Below are 21,069 nucleotides of genomic sequence, written 5' to 3' on the forward strand. Positions count from 1 at the left end.
AAGCTTATTCTGTGTGTTTCTGCAAGGAACGAACGGAAAAAAAAAGTATGTTACGGTCACTTAACTTAAAAAAATCAAATGATTTACCCCCTATGATTCCATTCCCATACATCACTTTATTCAATTAATGTTTCGGTCATCTCTAATATTCATTATATTGCACTAAACATAAGCATGTAAATAATAGTGTCACCCTAGTCGGTGAAGCATCCCTGCCCACCTCGTCCATCTAGTTCCCAGGATGCACCTGGTGGCCTCTTCGCTTCATGAATAGCTTTATGTAAATTATAAGGGGAAGTCTTCTTTCACTTTTAGAAGGGCAGAGCTGGTTAAGGTTAGGGCCTTGATACTATGAATGTGTGTGTGTGTGTGTGTGTGTGTACAAGTGCACGTGTCTATGTGTAAGATGATGAAACAAACTAGACTAAGGTTTATGGAAACAGATCAGAGGCGATGGCCAAGTCATTCATGGAAACTTGTTTTGTTGTCAAGGGCCAAATTATCTCTGAACGTGTTTAGGTACCACAACTTATTTGATGTCCATTTGAATGTTTCATTCATCCACTAATTCATCCATCCATGGAGGTGCATCAGTGCAGTGAGCTCTACCTGAGGCTCCTCTTCCTGTTTCCAGACTCCCTCCTCTTCCTCCTTCTCCTTCTCACTAAGCCTCATATCAAATGTCTGTTAACCTTCACTCATCTATCAGAACTGCTGATTTCTTAGTTGAAGGCAGACACTGGCGTGCAATAACAAGAGGTGATTCTCCACATTGATGACCACATGAATGCGGCATCGAACATACGCAATCCCACCCGGACGACTCTGACCTTTGACCTGTTCACTCATCAGATCCATGTGCAGCCAAGGAGAGAGGATTGAGTCCAATGCACGACATGAAGTTCCATCCTCAGCAGTGAGGTGAAAGCCCCTCCCCTCCTCTGTCTGGGTGTGTTTATAAGCCGGTGGTTCTTGTGCCTCTCCTCCTCTCCTCCTCCTCTCCTCACCCTTAACCCTGCTCACCTCTCAGCTGGACAGCCAGAGACCTTCCCGCTCCACACTGACAACATGCTGGGGACTCTCTGCTCTCTCCTGGCTGCTCTCACATGTAAGGAGGAGGCTGCTTCACTGCAGCTCTGGCCTCATGTCCCATTGATCAGCGTCAGGTCTTCACCTCTCACGGCTCCCTGCTTTCTGCTTTGCTTTCTCCTCCAGGTGTGAGCGCTGTGACTGTGGTGACACAGCAGCCTTCTGTTGTGACGCTGACCAGAGGAGAGACGGCCTCCATCGACTGTAACCTGGGGAGCGTTAGTAATTATCCTGCTTTCTGGCATAAACAGATACCTGGAGGATTACCTCAGTATATGCTATATTTTCACCAATCCTACACCGATGTAAAATATGGTTCTGGATTCTCCTCACCTCATTTTACATCTACCAGTCAGTCCGTGTCTGATTATCGCTTGATCATCAATAATGTGGAGGAAGGAGACTCAGCCGTTTATTACTGTAACACATGGGATAGTTCTGCTAAAGAAAACGTATCACAGTGATTTACATCATGACAAAAACCTCTTGCCAGAGCACTTCTGCTTTTCTGCTCGATCAGATGGTGGCACAGTGTGAAGCCTTCATGACCAACCGTTTTATAACATTCTCACCTGACCGATTATTTGACGAAAACCTCAAACCCTTCCTTGATGGACACTAATGTGAACTGTGCTGCTGTGACGTCCACTAATGTAAAGCACCTCACAGTGAACACAGAGACGGGTCATTAGGGAGAATGAAGGACTAGGCATGCTTCTCAAGGATGTTTACAGGTAGGCAACTCTGAGACCAGAACCTTTCAGATATGGGTCTACCTGCTGTCAATGAATTTCCCCCTAAATACATGAAGTATGATCATTCGTGAGTTTGTAAAAATGACACATGATAATGATTGGGAAAGCATCTGATGGTAATCACACATGATTTTCGTTTTGCAACAAGAATACTTGAACTTGAACTTGAACACTACTGTCATTTGAGTTGCAGTAATTATATTAATGCAGTGCATGGTGGAAGATTGGGGTGTATTATGATTCAGAAGTCAGGTTTGATCAACACATGCTTACCTCTACTCGGAGTTAGACTCATGCATGTATTCTACATGAACCCTTTGGGATGCTGCTCCTTCGACTTATAAATAATATCACAGAAGAGGCTAAATCATTGAATCTGTTGTTACTATAACATATAGAGGAGGAGGTGTCTCTGTTATTCATGAAGAACCCCAATTCATAAAAGCCTCACTTCTTCTTCATGTTCAACATAACATGGTAATGTTATGTTGAAGAGATAATTTCGTACTTTTTGCACACAGCTGATTATAATGATAGTAGGCACTCAGTTAACCATTTACCACAATTTGTGTTTGTCTATAGTTGGAGACAAGTAAACGTTGGACTTCTGTGGATCTTTCACCTACCAGATGAACTGGATGGTGATTCAAAGATGAACAAAAGGACCTATGTTTTTTGTATTTACTGGAAATAGCATTTTCATTGACCATGTGGCAAGGACAAATTCTTACTTGGACTTCACTGGATTAAAACGGTTTCAACCTGTTATTCCTGGGAAAGGCATCACATAGAGGGTGGCTCCACTGCCTTCAACAAGTCAGGAGGTTTTTGTACGGCCATGAATACAAACTGAATCACTGTGGTATTCGGCGGAGGCACCAAGTTGATCGTTACTGGTAAGTTTTGAGTCATGTTTACTTATTGACAATTGTAAAGATTTGCTTTCGTATTTCTTATGAACATATGTAGGATATCGAGGTATCTGCATTTACACATTTCGAAAACATTTCGTTTTTGTCGTTTTCTTTTTTCGCGTTCCAGGCTTAAAATAATTGTTGACTATTAAATTATGTATTTATACAATAATAATTATTCTAACGGTGAGCCTTAGGCTATTTGTTTTCTATTGTATTTTAATTCATTTTCAAGGTAACCCCATAATCCTGTGCAACGTTTAGGTTCACACAACATCATCGCTTCATTGTTGTTAAAACGATTATTACCATAATCAGAAATAATATTGCATTATTGTTCACTTCTAAAAAAAAAATAGGCCTTGTAATAGGCTATGTTTAATATGTTACATTGTGATACAATCTTCCTATCGGTACCAGATGCAACAACATACAATCGAAGGTGCCAAAGTACAAAGTAGCCTACATATTTCTAGCCATTAATTGATAGGTAAATCTTGAAGCGATAACATTTCGTCAGACGTCAGAATCGGAACATTCTCGAATAATTTCTCTGATTCATGTTGCCATCATTTTCATGTTCCAGGCTCCAGCCTCCCTCCTCCTGTCCTGACATTCTACCGTCCTTCCACCAATCCGCTCTCGTCCAGCCATGCCGCTCTGGTCTGTCTGGCACGGCAGATGTCTATCGGCTTCGCAGAGGTGAGCTGGCTGGTCAACGGGAGTCCGGTCACCGAAGGGACTTGGACCAGCACCGCAGTTCAGCACCCCGACAAGACTTTCCAACTCAGCAGCCATCTGTCCCTTCGAGCTTGTGACTTCAGCGAGGAGAGGAGCTACACATGTAAAGTGACCGTGGGTTCAAGCTCCTTTGAGAAAACGATGAGGATGTCTGAATGTAGGAACACTTTAGAATAAGTGTCACGTTAACGTTGACGTCTTTCTTGCTTGCTGCTTGTGCACTAGAAGATAGGGTGATTTTGTGGTCTAAAGGGCTTTTGTGTGCATTCACGAATAGATACCTTTCTATGAACCTTTCTGTACGTTGTGTTGAGAAAAGTTCACTCAATAAAAGTCATTGCATTTGAAATGAAAGTGTTGTCTCCTGCTCTTCTAATGAAAAAGTGTTTGATTAGTTGATTTCATAAATTGATAAAAGATGCGATACGTTGCATTGATCTGGCAATGAACGTGACAGAGGGAACAAAGTTTTGCTTTTCACCCCAAAGGCTGAGAAGTGCTGCCATCTGCTGGTGTCTGTAAGAATCACTTCAGATATCAACTGTTCAGACAAATATATTGAATGTAGAAAATCCTCACATGAGAGTGACATGATATAAACTATATATAATCTTCCTAAAAACATACTATATGCCAGAATTCAATCAAACTTCAAAGTGGTCATCTAACCATGAACCAAGACAAACCTGTGTTCTAATTTCCATTCCCATTTTTCACTTTATTCATTTAATGTTTCGGTCATCTCTAATATTTATTATATTGCACTAAACATAAGCATGTAAATACTAGTGTCACCCTAGTCAGTGAAGCATCCCTGCCCACGTCGTCCATCTAGTTCCCAGGATGCACCTGGTGGCCTCTTCGCTTCATGAATAGCTTTATGTAAATTATAAGGGGAAGTCTTCTTTCACTTTTAGATGGGCAGTGCTGGTTAAGGTTAGGGCCTTGATACTGTGTGTGTGTGTGTGTGTGTGTGTGTTTGTGTGTGTGTGTCTATATGTAAGATGATGAAACAAACTAAACTAAGGTTGATGGAAACAGAACAGAAGCGATTGCCAAGTCATTTATCGAAACTTGTTATGTTGTCAAAGGCCAAATTATCTCTGAACCTGTTTAGGTAGCACAACTTATTTGATGTCCATTTGAATTTTTCATTCATCCTCTAGTTCATCCATCCATGGAGGTGCATCAGTGCAGTGAGCTCTACCTGAGGCTCCTCTTCCTCTTCCTCCTCCTCCTCCTTCTCCTTCTCGCTAAGCCTCATATATAATGTCTGTTAACCTTCACTCATCTATCAGAACAGCTGATTTATTAGTTGAAGGCAGACACTGGCGTGCAATAACAAGAGGTGATTCTCCACATTCATGACCACATGTGTGTTGCATCGAACATACGCAATCCCAACATGACGACTCTGACCTTTGACCTGTTCGCTCATCAGATCCATGTGCAGCCAAGGAGAGAGGATTGAGTACAACACATGACACGCAGTTCCATCCTCAGTAGTGAGGTGAAAGCCCCTCCCCTCCTCTGTCTGGGTGTGTTTATAAGCCGGTGGTTCTTGTGCCTCTCCTCCTCTCCTCCTCACCCTTAACCCTGCTCACCTCTCAGCTGGACAGCCAGAGACCTTCCCGCTCCACACTGACAACATGCTGGGGACTCTCTGCTCTCTCCTGGCTGCTCTCACATGTAAGGAGGAGGCTGCTTCACTGCAGCTCTGGCATCATGTCCCATTGATCAGCGTCAGGTCTTCACCTCTCACGGCTCCCTGCTTTCTGCTTTGCTTTGCTTTCTCCTCCAGGTGTGAGCGCTGTGACTGTGGTGACACAGCAGCCTTCTGTAGTGACGCTGACCAGAGGAGAGAAGGCCTTCATCGACTGTAACCTGGGGAGCGTTAATAATTCTGCTGCTCGCTGGTATAAACAGATACCTGGAGGAGTTCCTGAGTTTGTACTGTATTTTTACCAAGCCAACAACAATGTTCCAAAACATGGTTCTGGATTCTCCTCACCTCATTTCACATCTACCAGTCAGTCCAAGTCTGATTATCGCTTGATCATCAATAATGTGGAGGAAGGAGACTCTGCCGTTTATCACTGTACCACATGGGATAGTTCTGCTAAAGAAACCGTATCACAGTGATTTACACCATGACAAAAACCTCTTCCCAGAGCACTTCTGCTTTTCTGCTCTCTCAGATGGTGGCACAGTGTGAAGCCTTCATGAACCACCATTTTATAACATTCTCACATGACTGATTATTTGACGAAAACCTTCCTGGACACTTATGTGAACTGTGCTGCTGTGACGTCATGTGGCATGTGTCTCAAGGATGTTTACAGGTAGGCTAAAGGGGATTGAGCCCAGAACCTTTTGGTAGGGGTCTACCTGCAGTCACTGGATTACCTAACAAATACATGAAATTGAATCATTCAGGGGTTATATGTGATACTGTTTGGGCAAGTGGCTGATGGAAATCACACAGGATTTAGGTTTTGCAACGAGAAAAATAAAAGAAAGAGCTGAGATTTATAAACCCTTTCATTCGTACTCTACAGTAATTTGACCTGTAGTATTTTTATGAATGAAGTGCATGTTGGAAGACGGGAGTTTATTGGGATTCAGGAGACAGGTGTGATCAATACTTCCTGACCTCTACTCCTCTGGTTAGTCTTGGACTCATACATCTATTCTACATGAACCCTTTGGGATGCTGCTCCTTTGGTTGATCAATAATATTACTGAAGAGGCTAAGTCATTGAATTTCTTGTTACTATAATATAATATAGAGGAAGAGGTGTATCTGTTATTCTTCAATAACCCCACTTCATAAAAGCCTCACTTCTGCTTCAAGTTCTTCATGGTAACGTTATGTTGAAGAGATATTTTTTGTATTTTTTGCTGAAAACTCAATGTAGCGATAGTCGGCACTCATTTAACCATTTACCGCAATTTGTGTTTATCTATAGATGGAGACAAGTAAACGTTGGACTTCCGTGGATCTTTCACCTACCAAAGGAACTGGATGGTGAATCAAAGATGAACAAAATGACCTATCTTGTTTGTATTTACTGGAAATGGCATTTTAATTGACGATGTGGCAAGGACAAATTCTTACTTGGACTTCACTGGATGAAAACGGTTTCTACCTGTTATTCCTGGGAAAGGCATCACATGGAGGGTGGCTCCACTGCCTTCAACAAGTCAGGAGGTTTTTGTACGGCCATGTATACAAACTGAATCACTGTGGTATTCGGCAGAGGCACCAAGGTGATCGTTACTGGTAAGTATTGATTCATGTTTACTTATTGACAATTGTAAAGGTTTGTTTTCGTATTTGTATCAAGTTATATCCATTTACACTTTTCGAAAACATTTCGGTTTTTTGTCGTTTTCATTTTGCGCGTTCAAGGCTTAGAAACAGTGGTGTAAAATAAGTTAACGATTAAATTATTTATTTTGACAATAATAATTATTTTATGCCATAGCCTATCTATCTATTCAATTGTAATTTATTTTTTAGGTTAACCATTCTACCATCCAATTTAACCATGTGCAACTTTTAGGTTCACACAACATCAACGCTTCATTGTTATTAACACGATTGTTACCATAATTAGAAATAATACAGCATAATTATCACTTAAAAAATAGGCCTATGTATGTTTTTATGCATTACTTCGTGATACAATCTTCCTATTAGTAGCAGATGCAAGTTTACAATCCAGGATGCCATAGTAGGCTACAACATTTCTAGCCATTAATTGATACCAATTCTTGAAGCGCCGTCAAAATCAAAATCTGAACATTCTCGATCATTTCTCTGATTTATGTTGTCATCATTTGCATGTTCCAGGCTCCAGCCTCCCTCCTCCTGTCCTGACAGTCTACCGTCCTTCCACCAATCCCCTCTCGTCCAGCCATGCCGCTCTGGTCTGTCTGGCACGGCAGATGTCTATCGGCTTCGCAGAGGTGAGCTGGCTGGTCAACGGGAGTCCGGTCACCGAAGGGACTTGGACCAGCACCGCAGTTCAGCACCCCGACAAGACTTTCCAACTCAGCAGCTATATGTCCCTTCCAGGGTGTGACAGCGAGGACAGGAGCTACACATGTAAAGTGACCGTGGGTTCAAGCTCCTTTGAGAAAACGATGAGGATGTCTGAATGCAGGAACACTGTCGAATAAGTGTCACGTTAACTTTGATCTCTTTCTTGCTTGCTGCTTGTGCACTAGAAGATTTGGTGATTTTGTGATCTATAGGGCTTTTGTGTGCATTCATGAATAACAACCTTTAACCGTTCTGTACGTTGTGTTGAGAAAAGTTCACTCAATAAAAGTCATTGCATTTGAAAAAATGTTGTCTCCCGCTCTTCAAATGAAAAAGTGTTTGATTAGTCGATTTCTTAACTTGATAAAAGATGCGATTTGTTGCGTTGATGTGGCAATGAACGTGACAGAGGGATCTAAGTTTTGCTTTTCACCCCAAAGGCTGTGAAGGGCTGCCATCTGCTGGTGTCTGTAAGAATAACTTCAGATATCAACTGTTCATAAAAAAAATATTGAATGCAGAAAATCCTCACATGAGAGTGACATGATATAAACTATATATAATCTCCCTACAAACATACTATATGCCAGAATTCAATCCACCTTCATGGTGGTTGTCTAACCATGAACCAAGACAAACCTGCGTTCTAATTTCCATTCCCATATAGCACTTTATTCAATTAATGTTTCGGTCATCTCTAATATTTATTATATTGCACTAAACATAAGCATGTAAATAATAGTGTCACCCTAGTCAGTGAAGCATCCCTGCCCACCTCGTCCATCTAGTTCCCAGGATGCACCTGGTGGCCTCTTCGCTTCATGAATAGCTTTATGTAAATTATAAGGGGAAGTCTTCTTTCCCTTTTAGATGGGCAGTGCTGGTTAAGGAGTTAAGGTTAGGGCCTTGATGCTATGAAAGTGTGTGTGTGTGTGTGTGTGTGTGTGTGTGTGTGTGTGTGTGTGTGTGTGTGTGTGTGTGTGTGTGTGTGTGTGTGTGTGTGTGTGTGTGTGTGTGTGTGTGTGTGTGTGTGTGTACACAAACAGGTGTCCATGTGTCACATGATGAAACAAACTAAACTAAGTTTGGAAACAGAACAGAAGCGATGGCCAAGTCATTTATCAAAACTTGCTATGTTGTCAACTGCCTAATTATCTCTGAACCTATGGAAAGCCGATTTGACATAAATTCACTAGGCTGGATATGTGTTGCAGATATCTGCAATTAAGTTTCGCCTAGTCAAAACTGAATGACAGATATCTCCAACTGTCGTTTCGACTAGTCACAACTACATTACAGATATCTTGAATGAAGTTGTTGATATCTACAATGTAAATTCCGGATAGTCAAACTTAGTTAATAAATGACAATTTGGCTTGCCATATGAACCTGTTTAGGTATCCCAACTTATTTGATGTCATTGGAATGTTTCATTCATCCACTAATTCATCCATCCATGGAGGTGCATCAGTGCAGTGAGCTCTACCTGAGGCTCCTCTTCCTGTTTCCAGAGTCCCTCCTCTTCCTCCTCCTTCTCCTTCTCACTAAGCCTCATATCAAATGTCTGTTAACCTTCACTCATCTATCAGAACTGCCGATTTCTTAGTTGAAGGCAGTCACTGGCGTGCAATAACAAGAGGTGATTCTCCACATTGATGACCACATGAATGCGGCATCGAACATACGCAATCCCAACCGGACGACTCTGACCTTTGACCTGTTCACTCATCAGATCCATGTGCAGCCAAGGAGAGAGGATTGAGTCCAACACATGACATGGAGTTCCATCCTCAGCAGTGAGGTGAAAGCCCCTCCCCTCCTCTGTCTGGGTGTGTTCATAAGCCGGTGGTTCTTGTGCCTCTCCTCCTCCTCTCCTCACCCCTAACCCTGCTCACCTCTCAGCTGGACAGTCAGAGACCTTCCCGCTCCACACTGACAACATGCTGGGGACTCTTTGCTCTCTCCTGGCTGCTCTCACATGTAAGGAGGAGGCTGCTTCACTGCAGCTCTGGCCTCATGTCCCATTGATCAGCGTCAGGTCTTCACCTCTCACGGCTCCCTGCTTTCTGCTTTGCTTTGTCCTCCAGGTGTGAGCTCTGTGACTGTGCTGACACAGCCTCCTGTTGTGACGCTGACCAGAGGAGAGACGGCTTCCATCGACTGTAACATGGGGAGTATTACGGATCAGTCTGCTCGCTGGTATAAACAGATACCTGGAGGAGTTCCTCAGTTTGTACTGCATTTTCACCGAATCTGGACCAATGTAAGATATGGTCCAGGATTCTCCGCACCTCATTTCACATCTACTTGTCAGTCCTATTCTGATTGTCGCTTGATCATCAATAATGTGGAGGAAGGAGACTCAGCAGTTTATTACTGTCATACATGGGATGATTCTGCTTCTGTACGGGTATCACAGTGATTTACACCATGACAAAAACCTCTTCCAGAGCACTTCTGCTTTTCTGCTCACTCAGATGGTGGCACAGTGTGAAGCCTTCATGACCAACCGTTTCTGACATTCTCACACATGACCGATTTATTTAACGAAAACCTCAAACCCTTCCTTGATGGACACTAATGTGAACTGTGCTGCCGTCAAATCGACTAATGTAAAGCACCTCACAGTGAGCACAGAGACGGGTCATTAGGGAGAATGAAGGACTAGGCATGCTTCTCAAGGATGTTTACAGGTAGGCAACTCTGAGACCAGAACCTTTCAGATATGGGTCTACCTGCTGTCAATGAATTTCCCTCTAAATACATGAAGTATGATCATTCGTGAGTTTGTAAAAATGACACATGATAATGATTGGGAAAGCATCTGATGGTAATCACACATGATTTTGGTTTTGCAACAAGAATAAGAAAAAACAACAAAGAATACTTAACATTAAGTTTGTACACTACTGTCATTTGAGTTGCAGTAATTATATTAATGCAGTGCATGGTGGAAGATTGGGGTGTATTATGATTCAGAAGTCAGGTTTGATCAACACATGCTTACCTCTACTCAGAGTTAGACTCATGCATGTATTCTACATGAACCCTTTGGGATGCTGCTCCTTCGACTTATAAATAATATCACAGAAGAGGCTAAATCATTGAATCTGTTGTTACTATAACATATAGAGGAGGAGGTGTCTCTGTTATTCATGAAGAACCCCAATTCATAAAAGCCTCACTTCTTCTTCATGTTCAACATAACATGGTAATGTTATGTTGAAGAGATCATTTCGTATTTTTTGCACACAGCTGATTATAATGATAGTAGGCACTCAGTTAACCATTTACCACAATTTGTGTTTGTCTATAGTTGGAGACAAGTAAACGTTGGACTTCTGTGGATCTTTCACCTACCAGATGAACTGGATGGTGATTCAAAGATGAACAAAAGGACCTATGTTTTTTGTATTTACTGGAAATAGCATTTTCATTGACCATGTGGCAAGGACAAATTCTTACTTGGACTTCACTGGATTAAAACGGTTTCAACCTGTTATTCCTGGGAAAGGCATCACATAGAGGGTGGCTCCACTGCCTTCAACAAGTCAGGAGGTTTTTGTACGGCCATGAATACAAACTGAATCACTGTGGTATTCGGCGGAGGCACCAAGTTGATCGTTACTGGTAAGTTTTGAGTCATGTTTACTTATTGACAATTGTAAAGATTTGCTTTCGTATTTCTTATGAACATATGTAGGATATCGAGGTATCTGCATTTACACATTTCGAAAACATTTCGTTTTTGTCGTTTTATTTTTTCGCGTTCAAGGCTTAAAATAATTGTTGACTATTAAATTATGTATTTATACAATAATAATTATTCTAACGGTGAGCCTTAGGCTATTTGTTTTCTATTGTATTTTAATTCATTTTCAAGGTAACCCCATAATCCTGTGCAACGTTTAGGTTCACACAACATCATCGCTTCATTGTTGTTAAAACGATTATTACCATAATCAGAAATAATATTGCATTATTGTTCACTTCTAAAAAAAAATAGGCCTTGTAATAGGCTATGTTTAATATGTTACATTGTGATACAATCTTCCTATCGGTACCAGATGCAACAACATACAATCGAAGGTGCCAAAGTACAAAGTAGCCTACATATTTCTAGCCATTAATTGATAGGTAAATCTTGAAGCGATAACATTTCGTCAGACGTCAGAATCGGAACATTCTCGAATAATTTCTCTGATTCATGTTGCCATCATTTTCATGTTCCAGGCTCCAGCCTCCCTCCTCCTGTCCTGACATTCTACCGTCCTTCCACCAATCCGCTCTCGTCCAGCCATGCCGCTCTGGTCTGTCTGGCACGGCAGATGTCTATCGGCTTCGCAGAGGTGAGCTGGCTGGTCAACGGGAGTCCGGTCACCGAAGGGACTTGGACCAGCACCGCGGTTCAGCACCCCGACAAGACTTTCCAACTCAGCAGCTATCTGTCCCTTCCAGGTTGTGACAGCGAGGACAGGAGCTACACATGTAAAGTGACCGTGGGTTCAAGGTCCTTTGAGAAAACGATGAGGATCTCTGAATGTAGCAACACTTTAGAATAAGTGTCAGGTTTACGTTGACGTCTTTCTTGCTTGCTGCTTGTGCACTAGAAGATTTAGTGAGTTTGTGATCTAAACCCTTTGTGTGCATTCATTCATACCTTTAACCTTTCTGTACGTTGTGTTGAGAAAAGTTCACTCAATAAAAGTCATTGCATTTGAAAAAATGTTGTCTCCCACTCTTCAAATGAAACATTTTTTGATTAGTCGATTTCTTTGCTTGATAAAATATGCGATACGTTGCATTGATGTGGCAATGAACGTGACAGAGTGAACAAAGTTTTGCTTTTCACCCAAAGGCTGAGAAGGGCTGCCCTCTGCTGGTGTCTGTAAGAATCACTTCAGAAAAAATTATTGAATGTAGAAAATCCTCACATGAGAGTGACATGATATAAACGATATATAATATTCCTAAAAACATACTATATGCCAGAATTCAATCCACCTTCATAGTGGTCGTCTTACCATGAACCAAGACAAACCTGCGTTCTAATTTCCATTCCCATCTATCACTTTATTCAATTAATGTTTTGATCATCTCTAATATTTATTCTATTGCACTAAACATAAGCATGTAAATAATAGTGTCACCCTAGTCAGTGAAGCATCCCGGCCCACGTCATCCATCTAGTTCCCAGGATGCACCTGGTGGCCTCTTGGCTTCATGAATAGCTTTATGTAAATTATAAGGGGAAGTCTTCTTTCACTTTTAGAAGGGCAGTGCTGGTTAAGGTTAGGGCCTTGATACTGTGTGTGTGTGTGTGTGTGTGTGTGTGTGTGTGTGTGTGTGTGTGTGTGTGTGTGTGTGTGTGTGTGTACAAGTGCACGTGTACAAGTGCACGTGTCTATGTGTAAGATGATGAAACAAACTAGACTAAGGTTTATGGAAACAGATCAGAGGCGATGGCCAAGTCATTCATGGAAACTTGTTATGTTGTCAAGGGCCAAATTATCTCTGAAGATGTTTAGGTATCACAACTTATTTGATGTCCATTTGAATGTTTCATTCATCCACTAATTCATCCATCCATGGAGGTGCATCAGTGCAGTGAGCTCTACCTGAGGCTCCTCTTCCTGTTCCCAGACTCCCTCCTCTTCCTCCTCCTTCTCCTTCTCACTAAGCCTCATATCAAAAGTCTGTTAACCTTCACTCATCTATCAGAACAGCTGATTTCTTAGTTGAAGGCAGTCACTGGCGTGCAATAACAAGAGGTGATTCTCCACATTCATGACCACATGCGTGTTGCATCGAACATACGCAATCCCAACATGACGACTCTGACCTTTGACCTGTTCACTCATCAGATCCATGTGCAGCCAAGGAGAGAGGATTGAGTCCAACACATGACATGAAGTTCCATCCTCAGCAGTGAGGTGACAGCCCCTCCCCTCCTCTGTCTGGGTGTGTTTATAAGCCGGTGGTTCTTGTGCCTCTCCTCCTCTCCTCCTCCTCTCCTCACCCCTAACCCTGCTCACCTCTCAGCTGGACAGCCAGAGACCTTCACGCTCCACACTGACAACATGCTGGGGACTCTCTGCTCTCTCCTGGCTGCTCTCACATGTAAGGAGGAGGCTGCTTCACTGCAGCTCTGGCCTCATGTCCCATTGATCAGCGTCAGGACTTCACCTCTCACGGCTCCCTGCTTTGCTTTCTCCTCCAGGTGTGAGCGCCGTGACTGTGCTGACACAGCCTCCTGTTGTGACGCTGACCAGAGGAGAGTCGGCCTCCATCGACTGTAACCTGGGGAGTGTTAATAAATCTCGTGCTAACTGGTATAAACAGATACCTGGAGGAGTTCCTCAGTATGTGCTGTGTTTGTACCATGGGTGGACCGATGTAAAATATGGTTCTGGATTCTCCTCACCTCGTTTCACATCTACTTATCAGTCAAAGACTGATTATCGCTTGATCATCAATAATGTGGAGGAAGGAGACTCAGCAGTTTATCACTGTCAGACATGGGATGGTTCAGCTAAAGAACGGGTATCACAGTGATTTACACCATGACAAAAACCTCTTCCCAGAGCACTTCTGCTTTTCTGCTCTCTCAGATGGTGGCACAGTGTGAAGCCTTCATGACCAACCGTTTCTGACATTCTCACATGACCGATTATTTGACGAAAACCTCAAATCCATCCTGTCAGGACACTAATGTGAACTGCGCTGCTGTGACATCCACTTAGGGAGAATGAAGGACTAGGCAGGTTTCTCAAGGATGTTTACAGGTATAGGCTAAAGGTGATTGAGCGCAAAACCTTTCAGATAGGGGTCTACATGCAGTCGCTTGATTTCCCTAAATACATGAAATATAATCATTCAGCGGTTAGTACAATTATGTAGGATACTGTTTGGGCAAGTGGCTTATTGACATCACACATGATTTAGGTTTTGCAATGACAAAAAGAAAAGAAACAGCTGAGATTTATAAACCCTTTCATTTGTACACTACATTCATTTGAGCTGTAGTATTTATATGAATGAAGTGCATGTTGGAAGATGGGAGATTATTGGGATTCCGGAGACAGGTGTGATCAATACTTCCTGACCTCTACTCCTCTTGTCAGTCTTGGACTCATACATTTATTCTACATGAACCCTTTGGGATGCTGATCCTATGGCTAATCAGTAATATTACTGAAGAAGCTAAGTCATTGAATATGTTGTTACTATTACTGGGTGTTACATTGACGAGGAGGTGTCTCTGTTATTCATGAAGAACCCCAATTCATAAAAGCCTCACTTCTGCTTCAAGTTCTTCATGGTAACGATATGTTGAAGAGATCTTTTTGTATTTTTTGCACACTGCTCATTATAATGATAGTAGGCACTCAGTTAACCATTTGCCACAATTTGTGTTTATCTGTAGTTGGAGACAAGTAAACGTTGGACTTCTGTGGATCTTTCACCTACCAAAGGAACTGGATGGTGATTCAAAGATGAACTAAAGGACCTATCTATGTTTTTTCTATTTACTGGAAATGGCATTTTAATTGACGATGTGGCAGGGACAAATTCTTACTTGGACTTCACTGGATTAAAACGGTTTCTGTTATTCCTGGGAAAGGCATCACATAGAGGTCTGGCTCCACTGCTTTCAACAAGTCAGGAGGTTTTTGTACGGCCATGAATACAAACTGAATCACTGTGGTATTCGGCGGAGGCACCAAGGTGATCGTTACTGGTAAGTATTGTTTACTTATTGACAATTGTAAAGGTTTGTTTTCGTATTTGTATCAAGGTATATCCATTTACACTTTTCGAAAACATTTCGGTTTTTTGTCGTTTTCATTTTGCGCGTTCAAGGCTTAGAAACAGTGGTGTAAAATAAGTGTTAACGATTAAATTATTTATTTTTACAATAATAATTATTCTATGCCATAGCCTATTTATTATCTATTAAATTGTAATTTATTTTTTAGGTTAACCATTCTACCATCCAATTTAACCATGTGCAACCTTTAGGTTCACACAACATCAACGCTTCATTGTTATTAAGACGATTGTTACCATAATTAGAAATAATACAGCATAATTATCACTGAAAAAATAGGCCTATGTATGTTTTTATGCATTACTTCGTGATACAATCTTCCTATTAGTAGCAGATGCAAGTTTACAATCCAGGGTGCCATAGTAGGCTACAACATTTCTAGCCATTAATTGATACCAATTCTTGAAGCGCCGTCAAAATCAAAATCTGAACATTCTCGATCATTTCTCTGATTTATGTTGTCATAATTTTCATGTTCCAGGCTCCAGCCTCCCTCCTCCTGTCCTGACAGTCTACCGTCCTTCCACCAATCCGCTCTCGTCCAGTCATGCCGCTCTGGTCTGTCTGGCACGGCAGATGTCTATCGGCTTCGCAGAGGTGAGCTGGCTGGTCAACGGGAGTCCGGTCACCGACGGGACTTGGACCAGCACCGCAGTTCAGCACCCCGACAAGACTTTCCAACTCAGCAGCCATCTGTCCCTTCCAGGGTGTGACAGCGAGGACAGGAGCTACACATGTAAAGTGACCGTGGGTTCAAGCTCCTTTGAGAAAACGATGAGGATGTCTGAATGCAGGAACACTGTCGAATAAGTGTCACGTTAACTTTGATCTCTTTCTTGCTTGCTGCTTGTGCACTAGAAGATAGGGTGATTTTGTGATCTATGGGGCTTTTGTGTGCATTCATGAATAACAACCTTTAACCGTTCTGTACGTTGTGTTGAGAAAAGTTCACTCAATAAAAGTCATTGCATTTGAAAAAATGTTGTCTCCCGCTCTTCAAATGAAAAAGTGTTTGATTAGTCGATTTCTTAACTTGATAAAAGATGCGATTTGTTGCGTTGATGTGGCAATGAACGTGACAGAGGGATCTAAGTTTTGCTTTTCACCCCAAAGGCTGTGAAGGGCTGCCATCTGCTGGTGTCTGTAAGAATAACTTAAAAAATTATTGAATGCAGAAAATCCTCACATGAGAGTGACATATATAATCTCCCTGCAAACAAACTATATGCCAGAATTCAATCCACCTTCATGGTGGTTGTCTAACCATGAACCAAGACAAACCTGCGTTCTAATTTCCATTCCCATATATCACTTTATTCAATTAATGTTTCGGTCATCTCTAATATTTATTATATTGCACTAAACATAAGCATGTAAATAATAGTGTCACCCTAGTCAGTGAAACATCCCTGCCCACCTCGTCCATCTAGTTCCCAGGATGCACCTGGTGGCCTCATGAATTCGCTTCATGAATAGCTTTATGTAAATTATAAGGGGAAGTCTTCTTTCCCTTTTAGATGGGCAGTGCTGGTTAAGGAGTTAAGGTTAGGGCCTTGATGCTATGAAAGTGTGTGTGTGTGTGTGTGTGTGTGTGTGTGTGTGTGTGTGTGTGTGTGTGTGTGTGTGTGTGTGTGTGTGTGTGTGTGTGTGTGTGTGTGTGTGTGTACGAACAGGTGTCCATGTGTCACATGATGAAACCAACTAAACTAAGTTTGTTGGAAACAGAACAGAAGCGATGGCCAAGTCATTTATCAAAACTTGTTATGTTGTCAACTGCCTAATTATCTCTGAACCTATGGCAAGCCGATTTGACATAAATTCGTTAGACTGGATATTTGTTGCAGATATCTGCAATTAAGTTTCGCCTAGTCAAAACTGAATGACAGATATCTCCAACTGTCGTTTTGACTAGTCACAACTACATTACAGATATCTTGAATGAAGTTGTTGATATCTACAATGTAAATTCCGGATAGTCAAACTTAGTTAATAAATGACAATTCGGCTTGCCATATGAACCTGTTTAGGTATCCCAACTTATTTGATGTCATTGGAATGTTTCATTCATCCACTAATTCATCCATCCATGGAGGTGCATCAGTGCAGTGAGCTCTACCTGAGGCTCCTCTTCCTGTTTCCAGAGTCCCTCCTCTTCCTCTTCCTCCTCCTTCTCCTTCTCACTAAGCCTCATATCAAATGTATGTTAACCTTCACTCATCTATCAGAACTGCTGATTTCTTAGTTGAAGGCAGACACTGGCTGCAATAACAAGAGGTGATTCTCAGCAGCCATGAATGCCGCATCGAACATACGCAATCCCACCCGGACGACTCTGACCTTTGACCTGTTCACTCATCAGGTCCATGTGCAGCCAAGGAGAGAGGATTGAGTCCAACACATGACATGAAGTTCCATCCTCAGCAGTGAGGTGAAAGCCCCTCCCCTCCTCTGTCTGGGTGTGTATATAAGCCGGTGGTTCTTGTGCCTCTCCTCCTCTCCTCCTCCTCTCCTCACCCTTAACCCTGCTCACCTCTCAGCTGGACAGCCAGAGACCTTCCCGCTCCACACTGACAACATGCTGGGGACTCTCTGCTCTCTCCTGGCTGCTCTCACATGTAAGGAGGAGGCTGCTTCACTGCAGCTCTGGCCTCATGTCCCATTGATCAGCGTCAGGTCTTCACCTCTTACGGCTCCCTGCTTTCTGCTTTGCTTTCTCCTCCAGGTGTGAGCGCTGTGACTGTGGTGACACAGCAGCCTTCTGTTGTGACGCTGACCAGAGGAGAGTCGGCCTCCATCGACTGTAACCTGGGGAGTATTACGGATCAGTCTGCTCGCTGGTATAAACAGATACCTGGAGGAGTTCCTCAGTATGTACTGCAATTCTACCATACCTGGACCAATGTAAGATATGGTTCCGGATTCTCCGCATCTCATTTCACATCTACTTGTAAGACCGTGTCTGATTGTCGGTTGATCATCAATAATGTGGAGGAAGGAGACTCAGCAGTTTATTACTGTCATACATGGGATGATTCTGCTAAAGAACACGTATCACAGTGATTTACACCATGACAAAAACCTCTTCCCAGAGCACTTCTGCTTTTCTGCTCTCTCAGATGGTGGCACAGTGTGAAGCCTTCATGACCAACCGTTTTATAACATTCTCACCTGACCGATTATTTGACGAAAACCTCAAACCCTTCCTTGATGGACACTAATGTGAACTGTGCTGCTGTGACGTCCACTAATGTAAAGCACCTCACAGCGAACACAGAGACGGGTCATTAGGGAGAATGAAGGATTTGGCATGTTTCTCAAGGATGTTGACAGGTAAAGGGGATTGAGCCCAGAACCTTTTGGTTAGGGGTCTACCTGCAGTCACCTTACATATAAATACATTAAATATTATGATTCATTCATTTATAATGCATATATATGATAGTGTTCCGGCATGAAGGAAATCACACATGATTTAGGTTTTGCAATGAGAAAAATTAAATAAACTGCTGAGAATTATTAACCCTTTCATTCATTTGAGCTGCAGTAATTCTATGAATGAGGTGCATGGTGGAAGATGGCAGTTTATTGTGATTCAGGAGACAGGTGTGATCAACACCTGCTGACCACTACTCCTCTGGTTAGTCTTAGACTTATACATTTATTCTACATGAACCCTTTGGGATGCTGCTCCTTCGACTGATCAATAATAATACAGAAGAGGCTAAATCATTGAATCGGTTGTTACTATAACGTGTAGAGGAGGAGGTGTCTCTGTTATTCTTGAATTACCCCACTTCATAAAAGCCTCACTTCTGCTTCAAGTTCTTATTGGTAACGTTATGTTGAAGAGATCTTTTTATATTTTTTGCACACTGCTCATTATGAAGATAGCACTCAGTTAACCATTTACCACAATTTGTGTCCATCTATAGTTGAAGACAAGTAGACGTTGGACTTCTGTGGATCTTTCACCTACCAAAGGAACTGGATGGTGATTCAAAGATGAACAAAAGGACACATATGTTTTTTGTATTTACTGGAAATAGCATTTTCATTGACCATGTGGCAAGGACAAATTCTTACTTGGATTTCACTGGATTGAAACAGTTTCTACCTGTTATTCCTGGGAAAGGCATCACATAGAGGGTGGCTCCACTGCCTTCAACAAGTCAGGAGGTTTCTGTACGGCCATGAATACAAACTGAATCACTGTGGTATTCGGCGGAGGCACCAAGTTGATCGTTACTGGTAAGTTTTGAGTCATGTTTACTTATTGAGAATTGTAAAGATTTGCTTTCGTATTTCTTATGAACATATGTAGGATATCGAGGTATCTGCATTTACACATTTCGAAAACATTTCGTTTTTGTCGTTTTCTTTTTTCTGGTTCCAGGCTTAAAACAATTGTTGACTATTAAATGATGTATTTATACAATAATAATTATTCTAACGGTGAGCCTTATTTGTTTTCTATTTTATTTTAATTCATTTTCAAGGTAACCCCATAATCCTGTGCAACGTTTAGGTTCACACAACATCATCGCTTCATTGTTGTTAAAACGATTATTACCATAATCAGAAATATTATTGCATTATTGTTCACTTCTAAAAAAAAATAGGCCTTTGTAATAGGCTATGTTTAATATGTTACATTGTGATACAATCTTCCTATCGGTACCAGATGCAACAACATACAATCGAAGGTGCCAAAGTACAAAGTAGCCTACATATTTCTAGCCATTAATTGATAGGTAAATCTTGAAGCGATAACATTTCGTCAGACGTCAGAATCGGTACATTCTCGAATAATTTCTCTGATTCATGTTGCCATCATTTTCATGTTGCAGGCTCCAGCCTCCCTCCTCCTGTCCTGACATTCTACCGTCCTTCCACCAATCCGCTCTCGTCCAGCCATGCCGCTCTGGTCTGTCTGGCACGGCAGATGTCTATCGGCTTCGCAGAGGTGAGCTGGCTGGTCAACGGGAGTCCGGTCACCGAAGGGACTTGGACCAGCACCGCAGTTCAGCACCCCGACAAGACTTTCCAACTCAGCAGCTATCTGTCCCTTCCAGGGTGTGACAGCGAGGACAGGAGCTACACATGTAAAGTGACCGTGGGTTCAAGCTCCTTTGAGAAAACAACGAGGATGTCTGAATGTCGGAGCACTGTAGAATAAGTGTCACGTTAACGTTGACGTTTGTGTGCATTCACGACTAGATACCTTTCTATGAACCTGTATGTACGTTGTGTTGAGAAAAGTTCACTCAATAAAAGTGATTGCATTTGAAAAGAAAGTGTCTCCTGCTCTTCAAATGACAAAGTTTTGATTAGTCGATTTCTTAAATTGATAAAAGATGCGATGTGTTGCATTGATGTGGCAATGAACGTGACAGAGGGAAAAAACGTTTTGCTTTTCACCCCAAAGGCTTAGAGGTGCTGCCATCTGCTGGTGTCTGTTAGAATCACTTCAGATATCAACTGGACAAATAGATTGAATGTAGAAAATCCTCACATGAGTGACACGATATAAACTATATATACTCTTCCTACAAACATACTATTCGCCAGAATTCAATCCACCTTCATAGTGGTCGTCTAACCATGAACCAAGACAAACCTGCGTTCTAATTTCCATTCCCATATATCACTTTATTCAATTAATGTTTCGGTCATCATTAATATTTATTATAT

The 21,069-nt window shown here is 41.9% G+C and overlaps 5 protein-coding genes, 1 long non-coding RNA gene and 1 gene segment (V, D, J or C); 5 read left to right on the top strand and 2 right to left on the bottom strand.

The window, feature by feature from the left end:
* LOC132475672 (somatostatin receptor type 2-like) overlaps positions 1-21,069 on the bottom strand; it is a 317,638-nt gene that overhangs the window by 146,609 nt on the left and 149,960 nt on the right. The window lies entirely within an intron of this gene.
* Positions 952-3,853, top strand: LOC132475460 (immunoglobulin lambda-1 light chain-like). The gene is made up of 4 exons (XM_060076616.1): positions 952-1,108; positions 1,216-1,552; positions 2,706-2,740; positions 3,345-3,853. The coding sequence occupies exons 1-4, from the start codon at positions 1,069-1,071 to the stop codon at positions 3,674-3,676; spliced, it is 744 nt and encodes a 247-aa protein (XP_059932599.1). The 5' UTR covers positions 952-1,068; the 3' UTR covers positions 3,677-3,853.
* Positions 5,030-7,854, top strand: LOC132475468 (immunoglobulin lambda-1 light chain-like). 6 transcript variants are annotated; one of them, XM_060076628.1, is made up of 4 exons: positions 5,030-5,188; positions 5,301-5,640; positions 6,748-6,782; positions 7,356-7,854. In XM_060076628.1, exons 1-4 carry the CDS (start codon positions 5,149-5,151, stop codon positions 7,682-7,684), a joined length of 744 nt encoding a protein of 247 aa, XP_059932611.1. In that variant the 5' UTR covers positions 5,030-5,148; the 3' UTR covers positions 7,685-7,854. The 6 variants fall into 6 exon arrangements, 1 of the variants encoding a protein (XP_059932611.1); XR_009529923.1 differs by having other exon boundaries at positions 5,170-5,188; positions 5,301-5,415; positions 5,698-6,782; positions 7,356-7,497; XR_009529926.1 differs by having other exon boundaries at positions 5,175-5,188; positions 5,301-5,415; positions 6,469-6,782; positions 7,356-7,497.
* On the bottom strand, positions 5,808-18,921 carry LOC132475491 (uncharacterized). Its single transcript, XR_009529930.1, has 2 exons — positions 18,761-18,921; positions 5,808-5,905 (listed from the first exon to the last, which is right to left on the bottom strand). It is a non-coding gene; the product is annotated as an uncharacterized LOC132475491 (long non-coding RNA).
* On the top strand, positions 10,069-12,273 carry LOC132475454 (immunoglobulin lambda constant 6-like). The segment is given in 2 exon segments: positions 10,069-10,240; positions 11,781-12,273. Coding segments are annotated over 2 exon segments (339 nt in total).
* Positions 13,252-16,374, top strand: LOC132475451 (immunoglobulin lambda-1 light chain-like). Its single transcript, XM_060076592.1, has 4 exons — positions 13,252-13,667; positions 13,768-14,089; positions 15,254-15,288; positions 15,860-16,374. The coding sequence occupies exons 1-4, from the start codon at positions 13,628-13,630 to the stop codon at positions 16,186-16,188; spliced, it is 726 nt and encodes a 241-aa protein (XP_059932575.1). The 5' UTR covers positions 13,252-13,627; the 3' UTR covers positions 16,189-16,374.
* On the top strand, positions 17,837-20,575 carry LOC132475439 (immunoglobulin lambda-1 light chain-like). The gene is made up of 4 exons (XM_060076582.1): positions 17,837-17,993; positions 18,101-18,426; positions 19,593-19,626; positions 20,226-20,575. Exons 1-4 carry the CDS (start codon positions 17,954-17,956, stop codon positions 20,552-20,554), a joined length of 729 nt encoding a protein of 242 aa, XP_059932565.1. The 5' UTR covers positions 17,837-17,953; the 3' UTR covers positions 20,555-20,575.

This window comes from Gadus macrocephalus, chromosome 2 (assembly GCF_031168955.1).
Source record: "Gadus macrocephalus chromosome 2, ASM3116895v1".
NCBI classification, from domain to species: domain Eukaryota; kingdom Metazoa; phylum Chordata; class Actinopteri; order Gadiformes; family Gadidae; genus Gadus; species Gadus macrocephalus.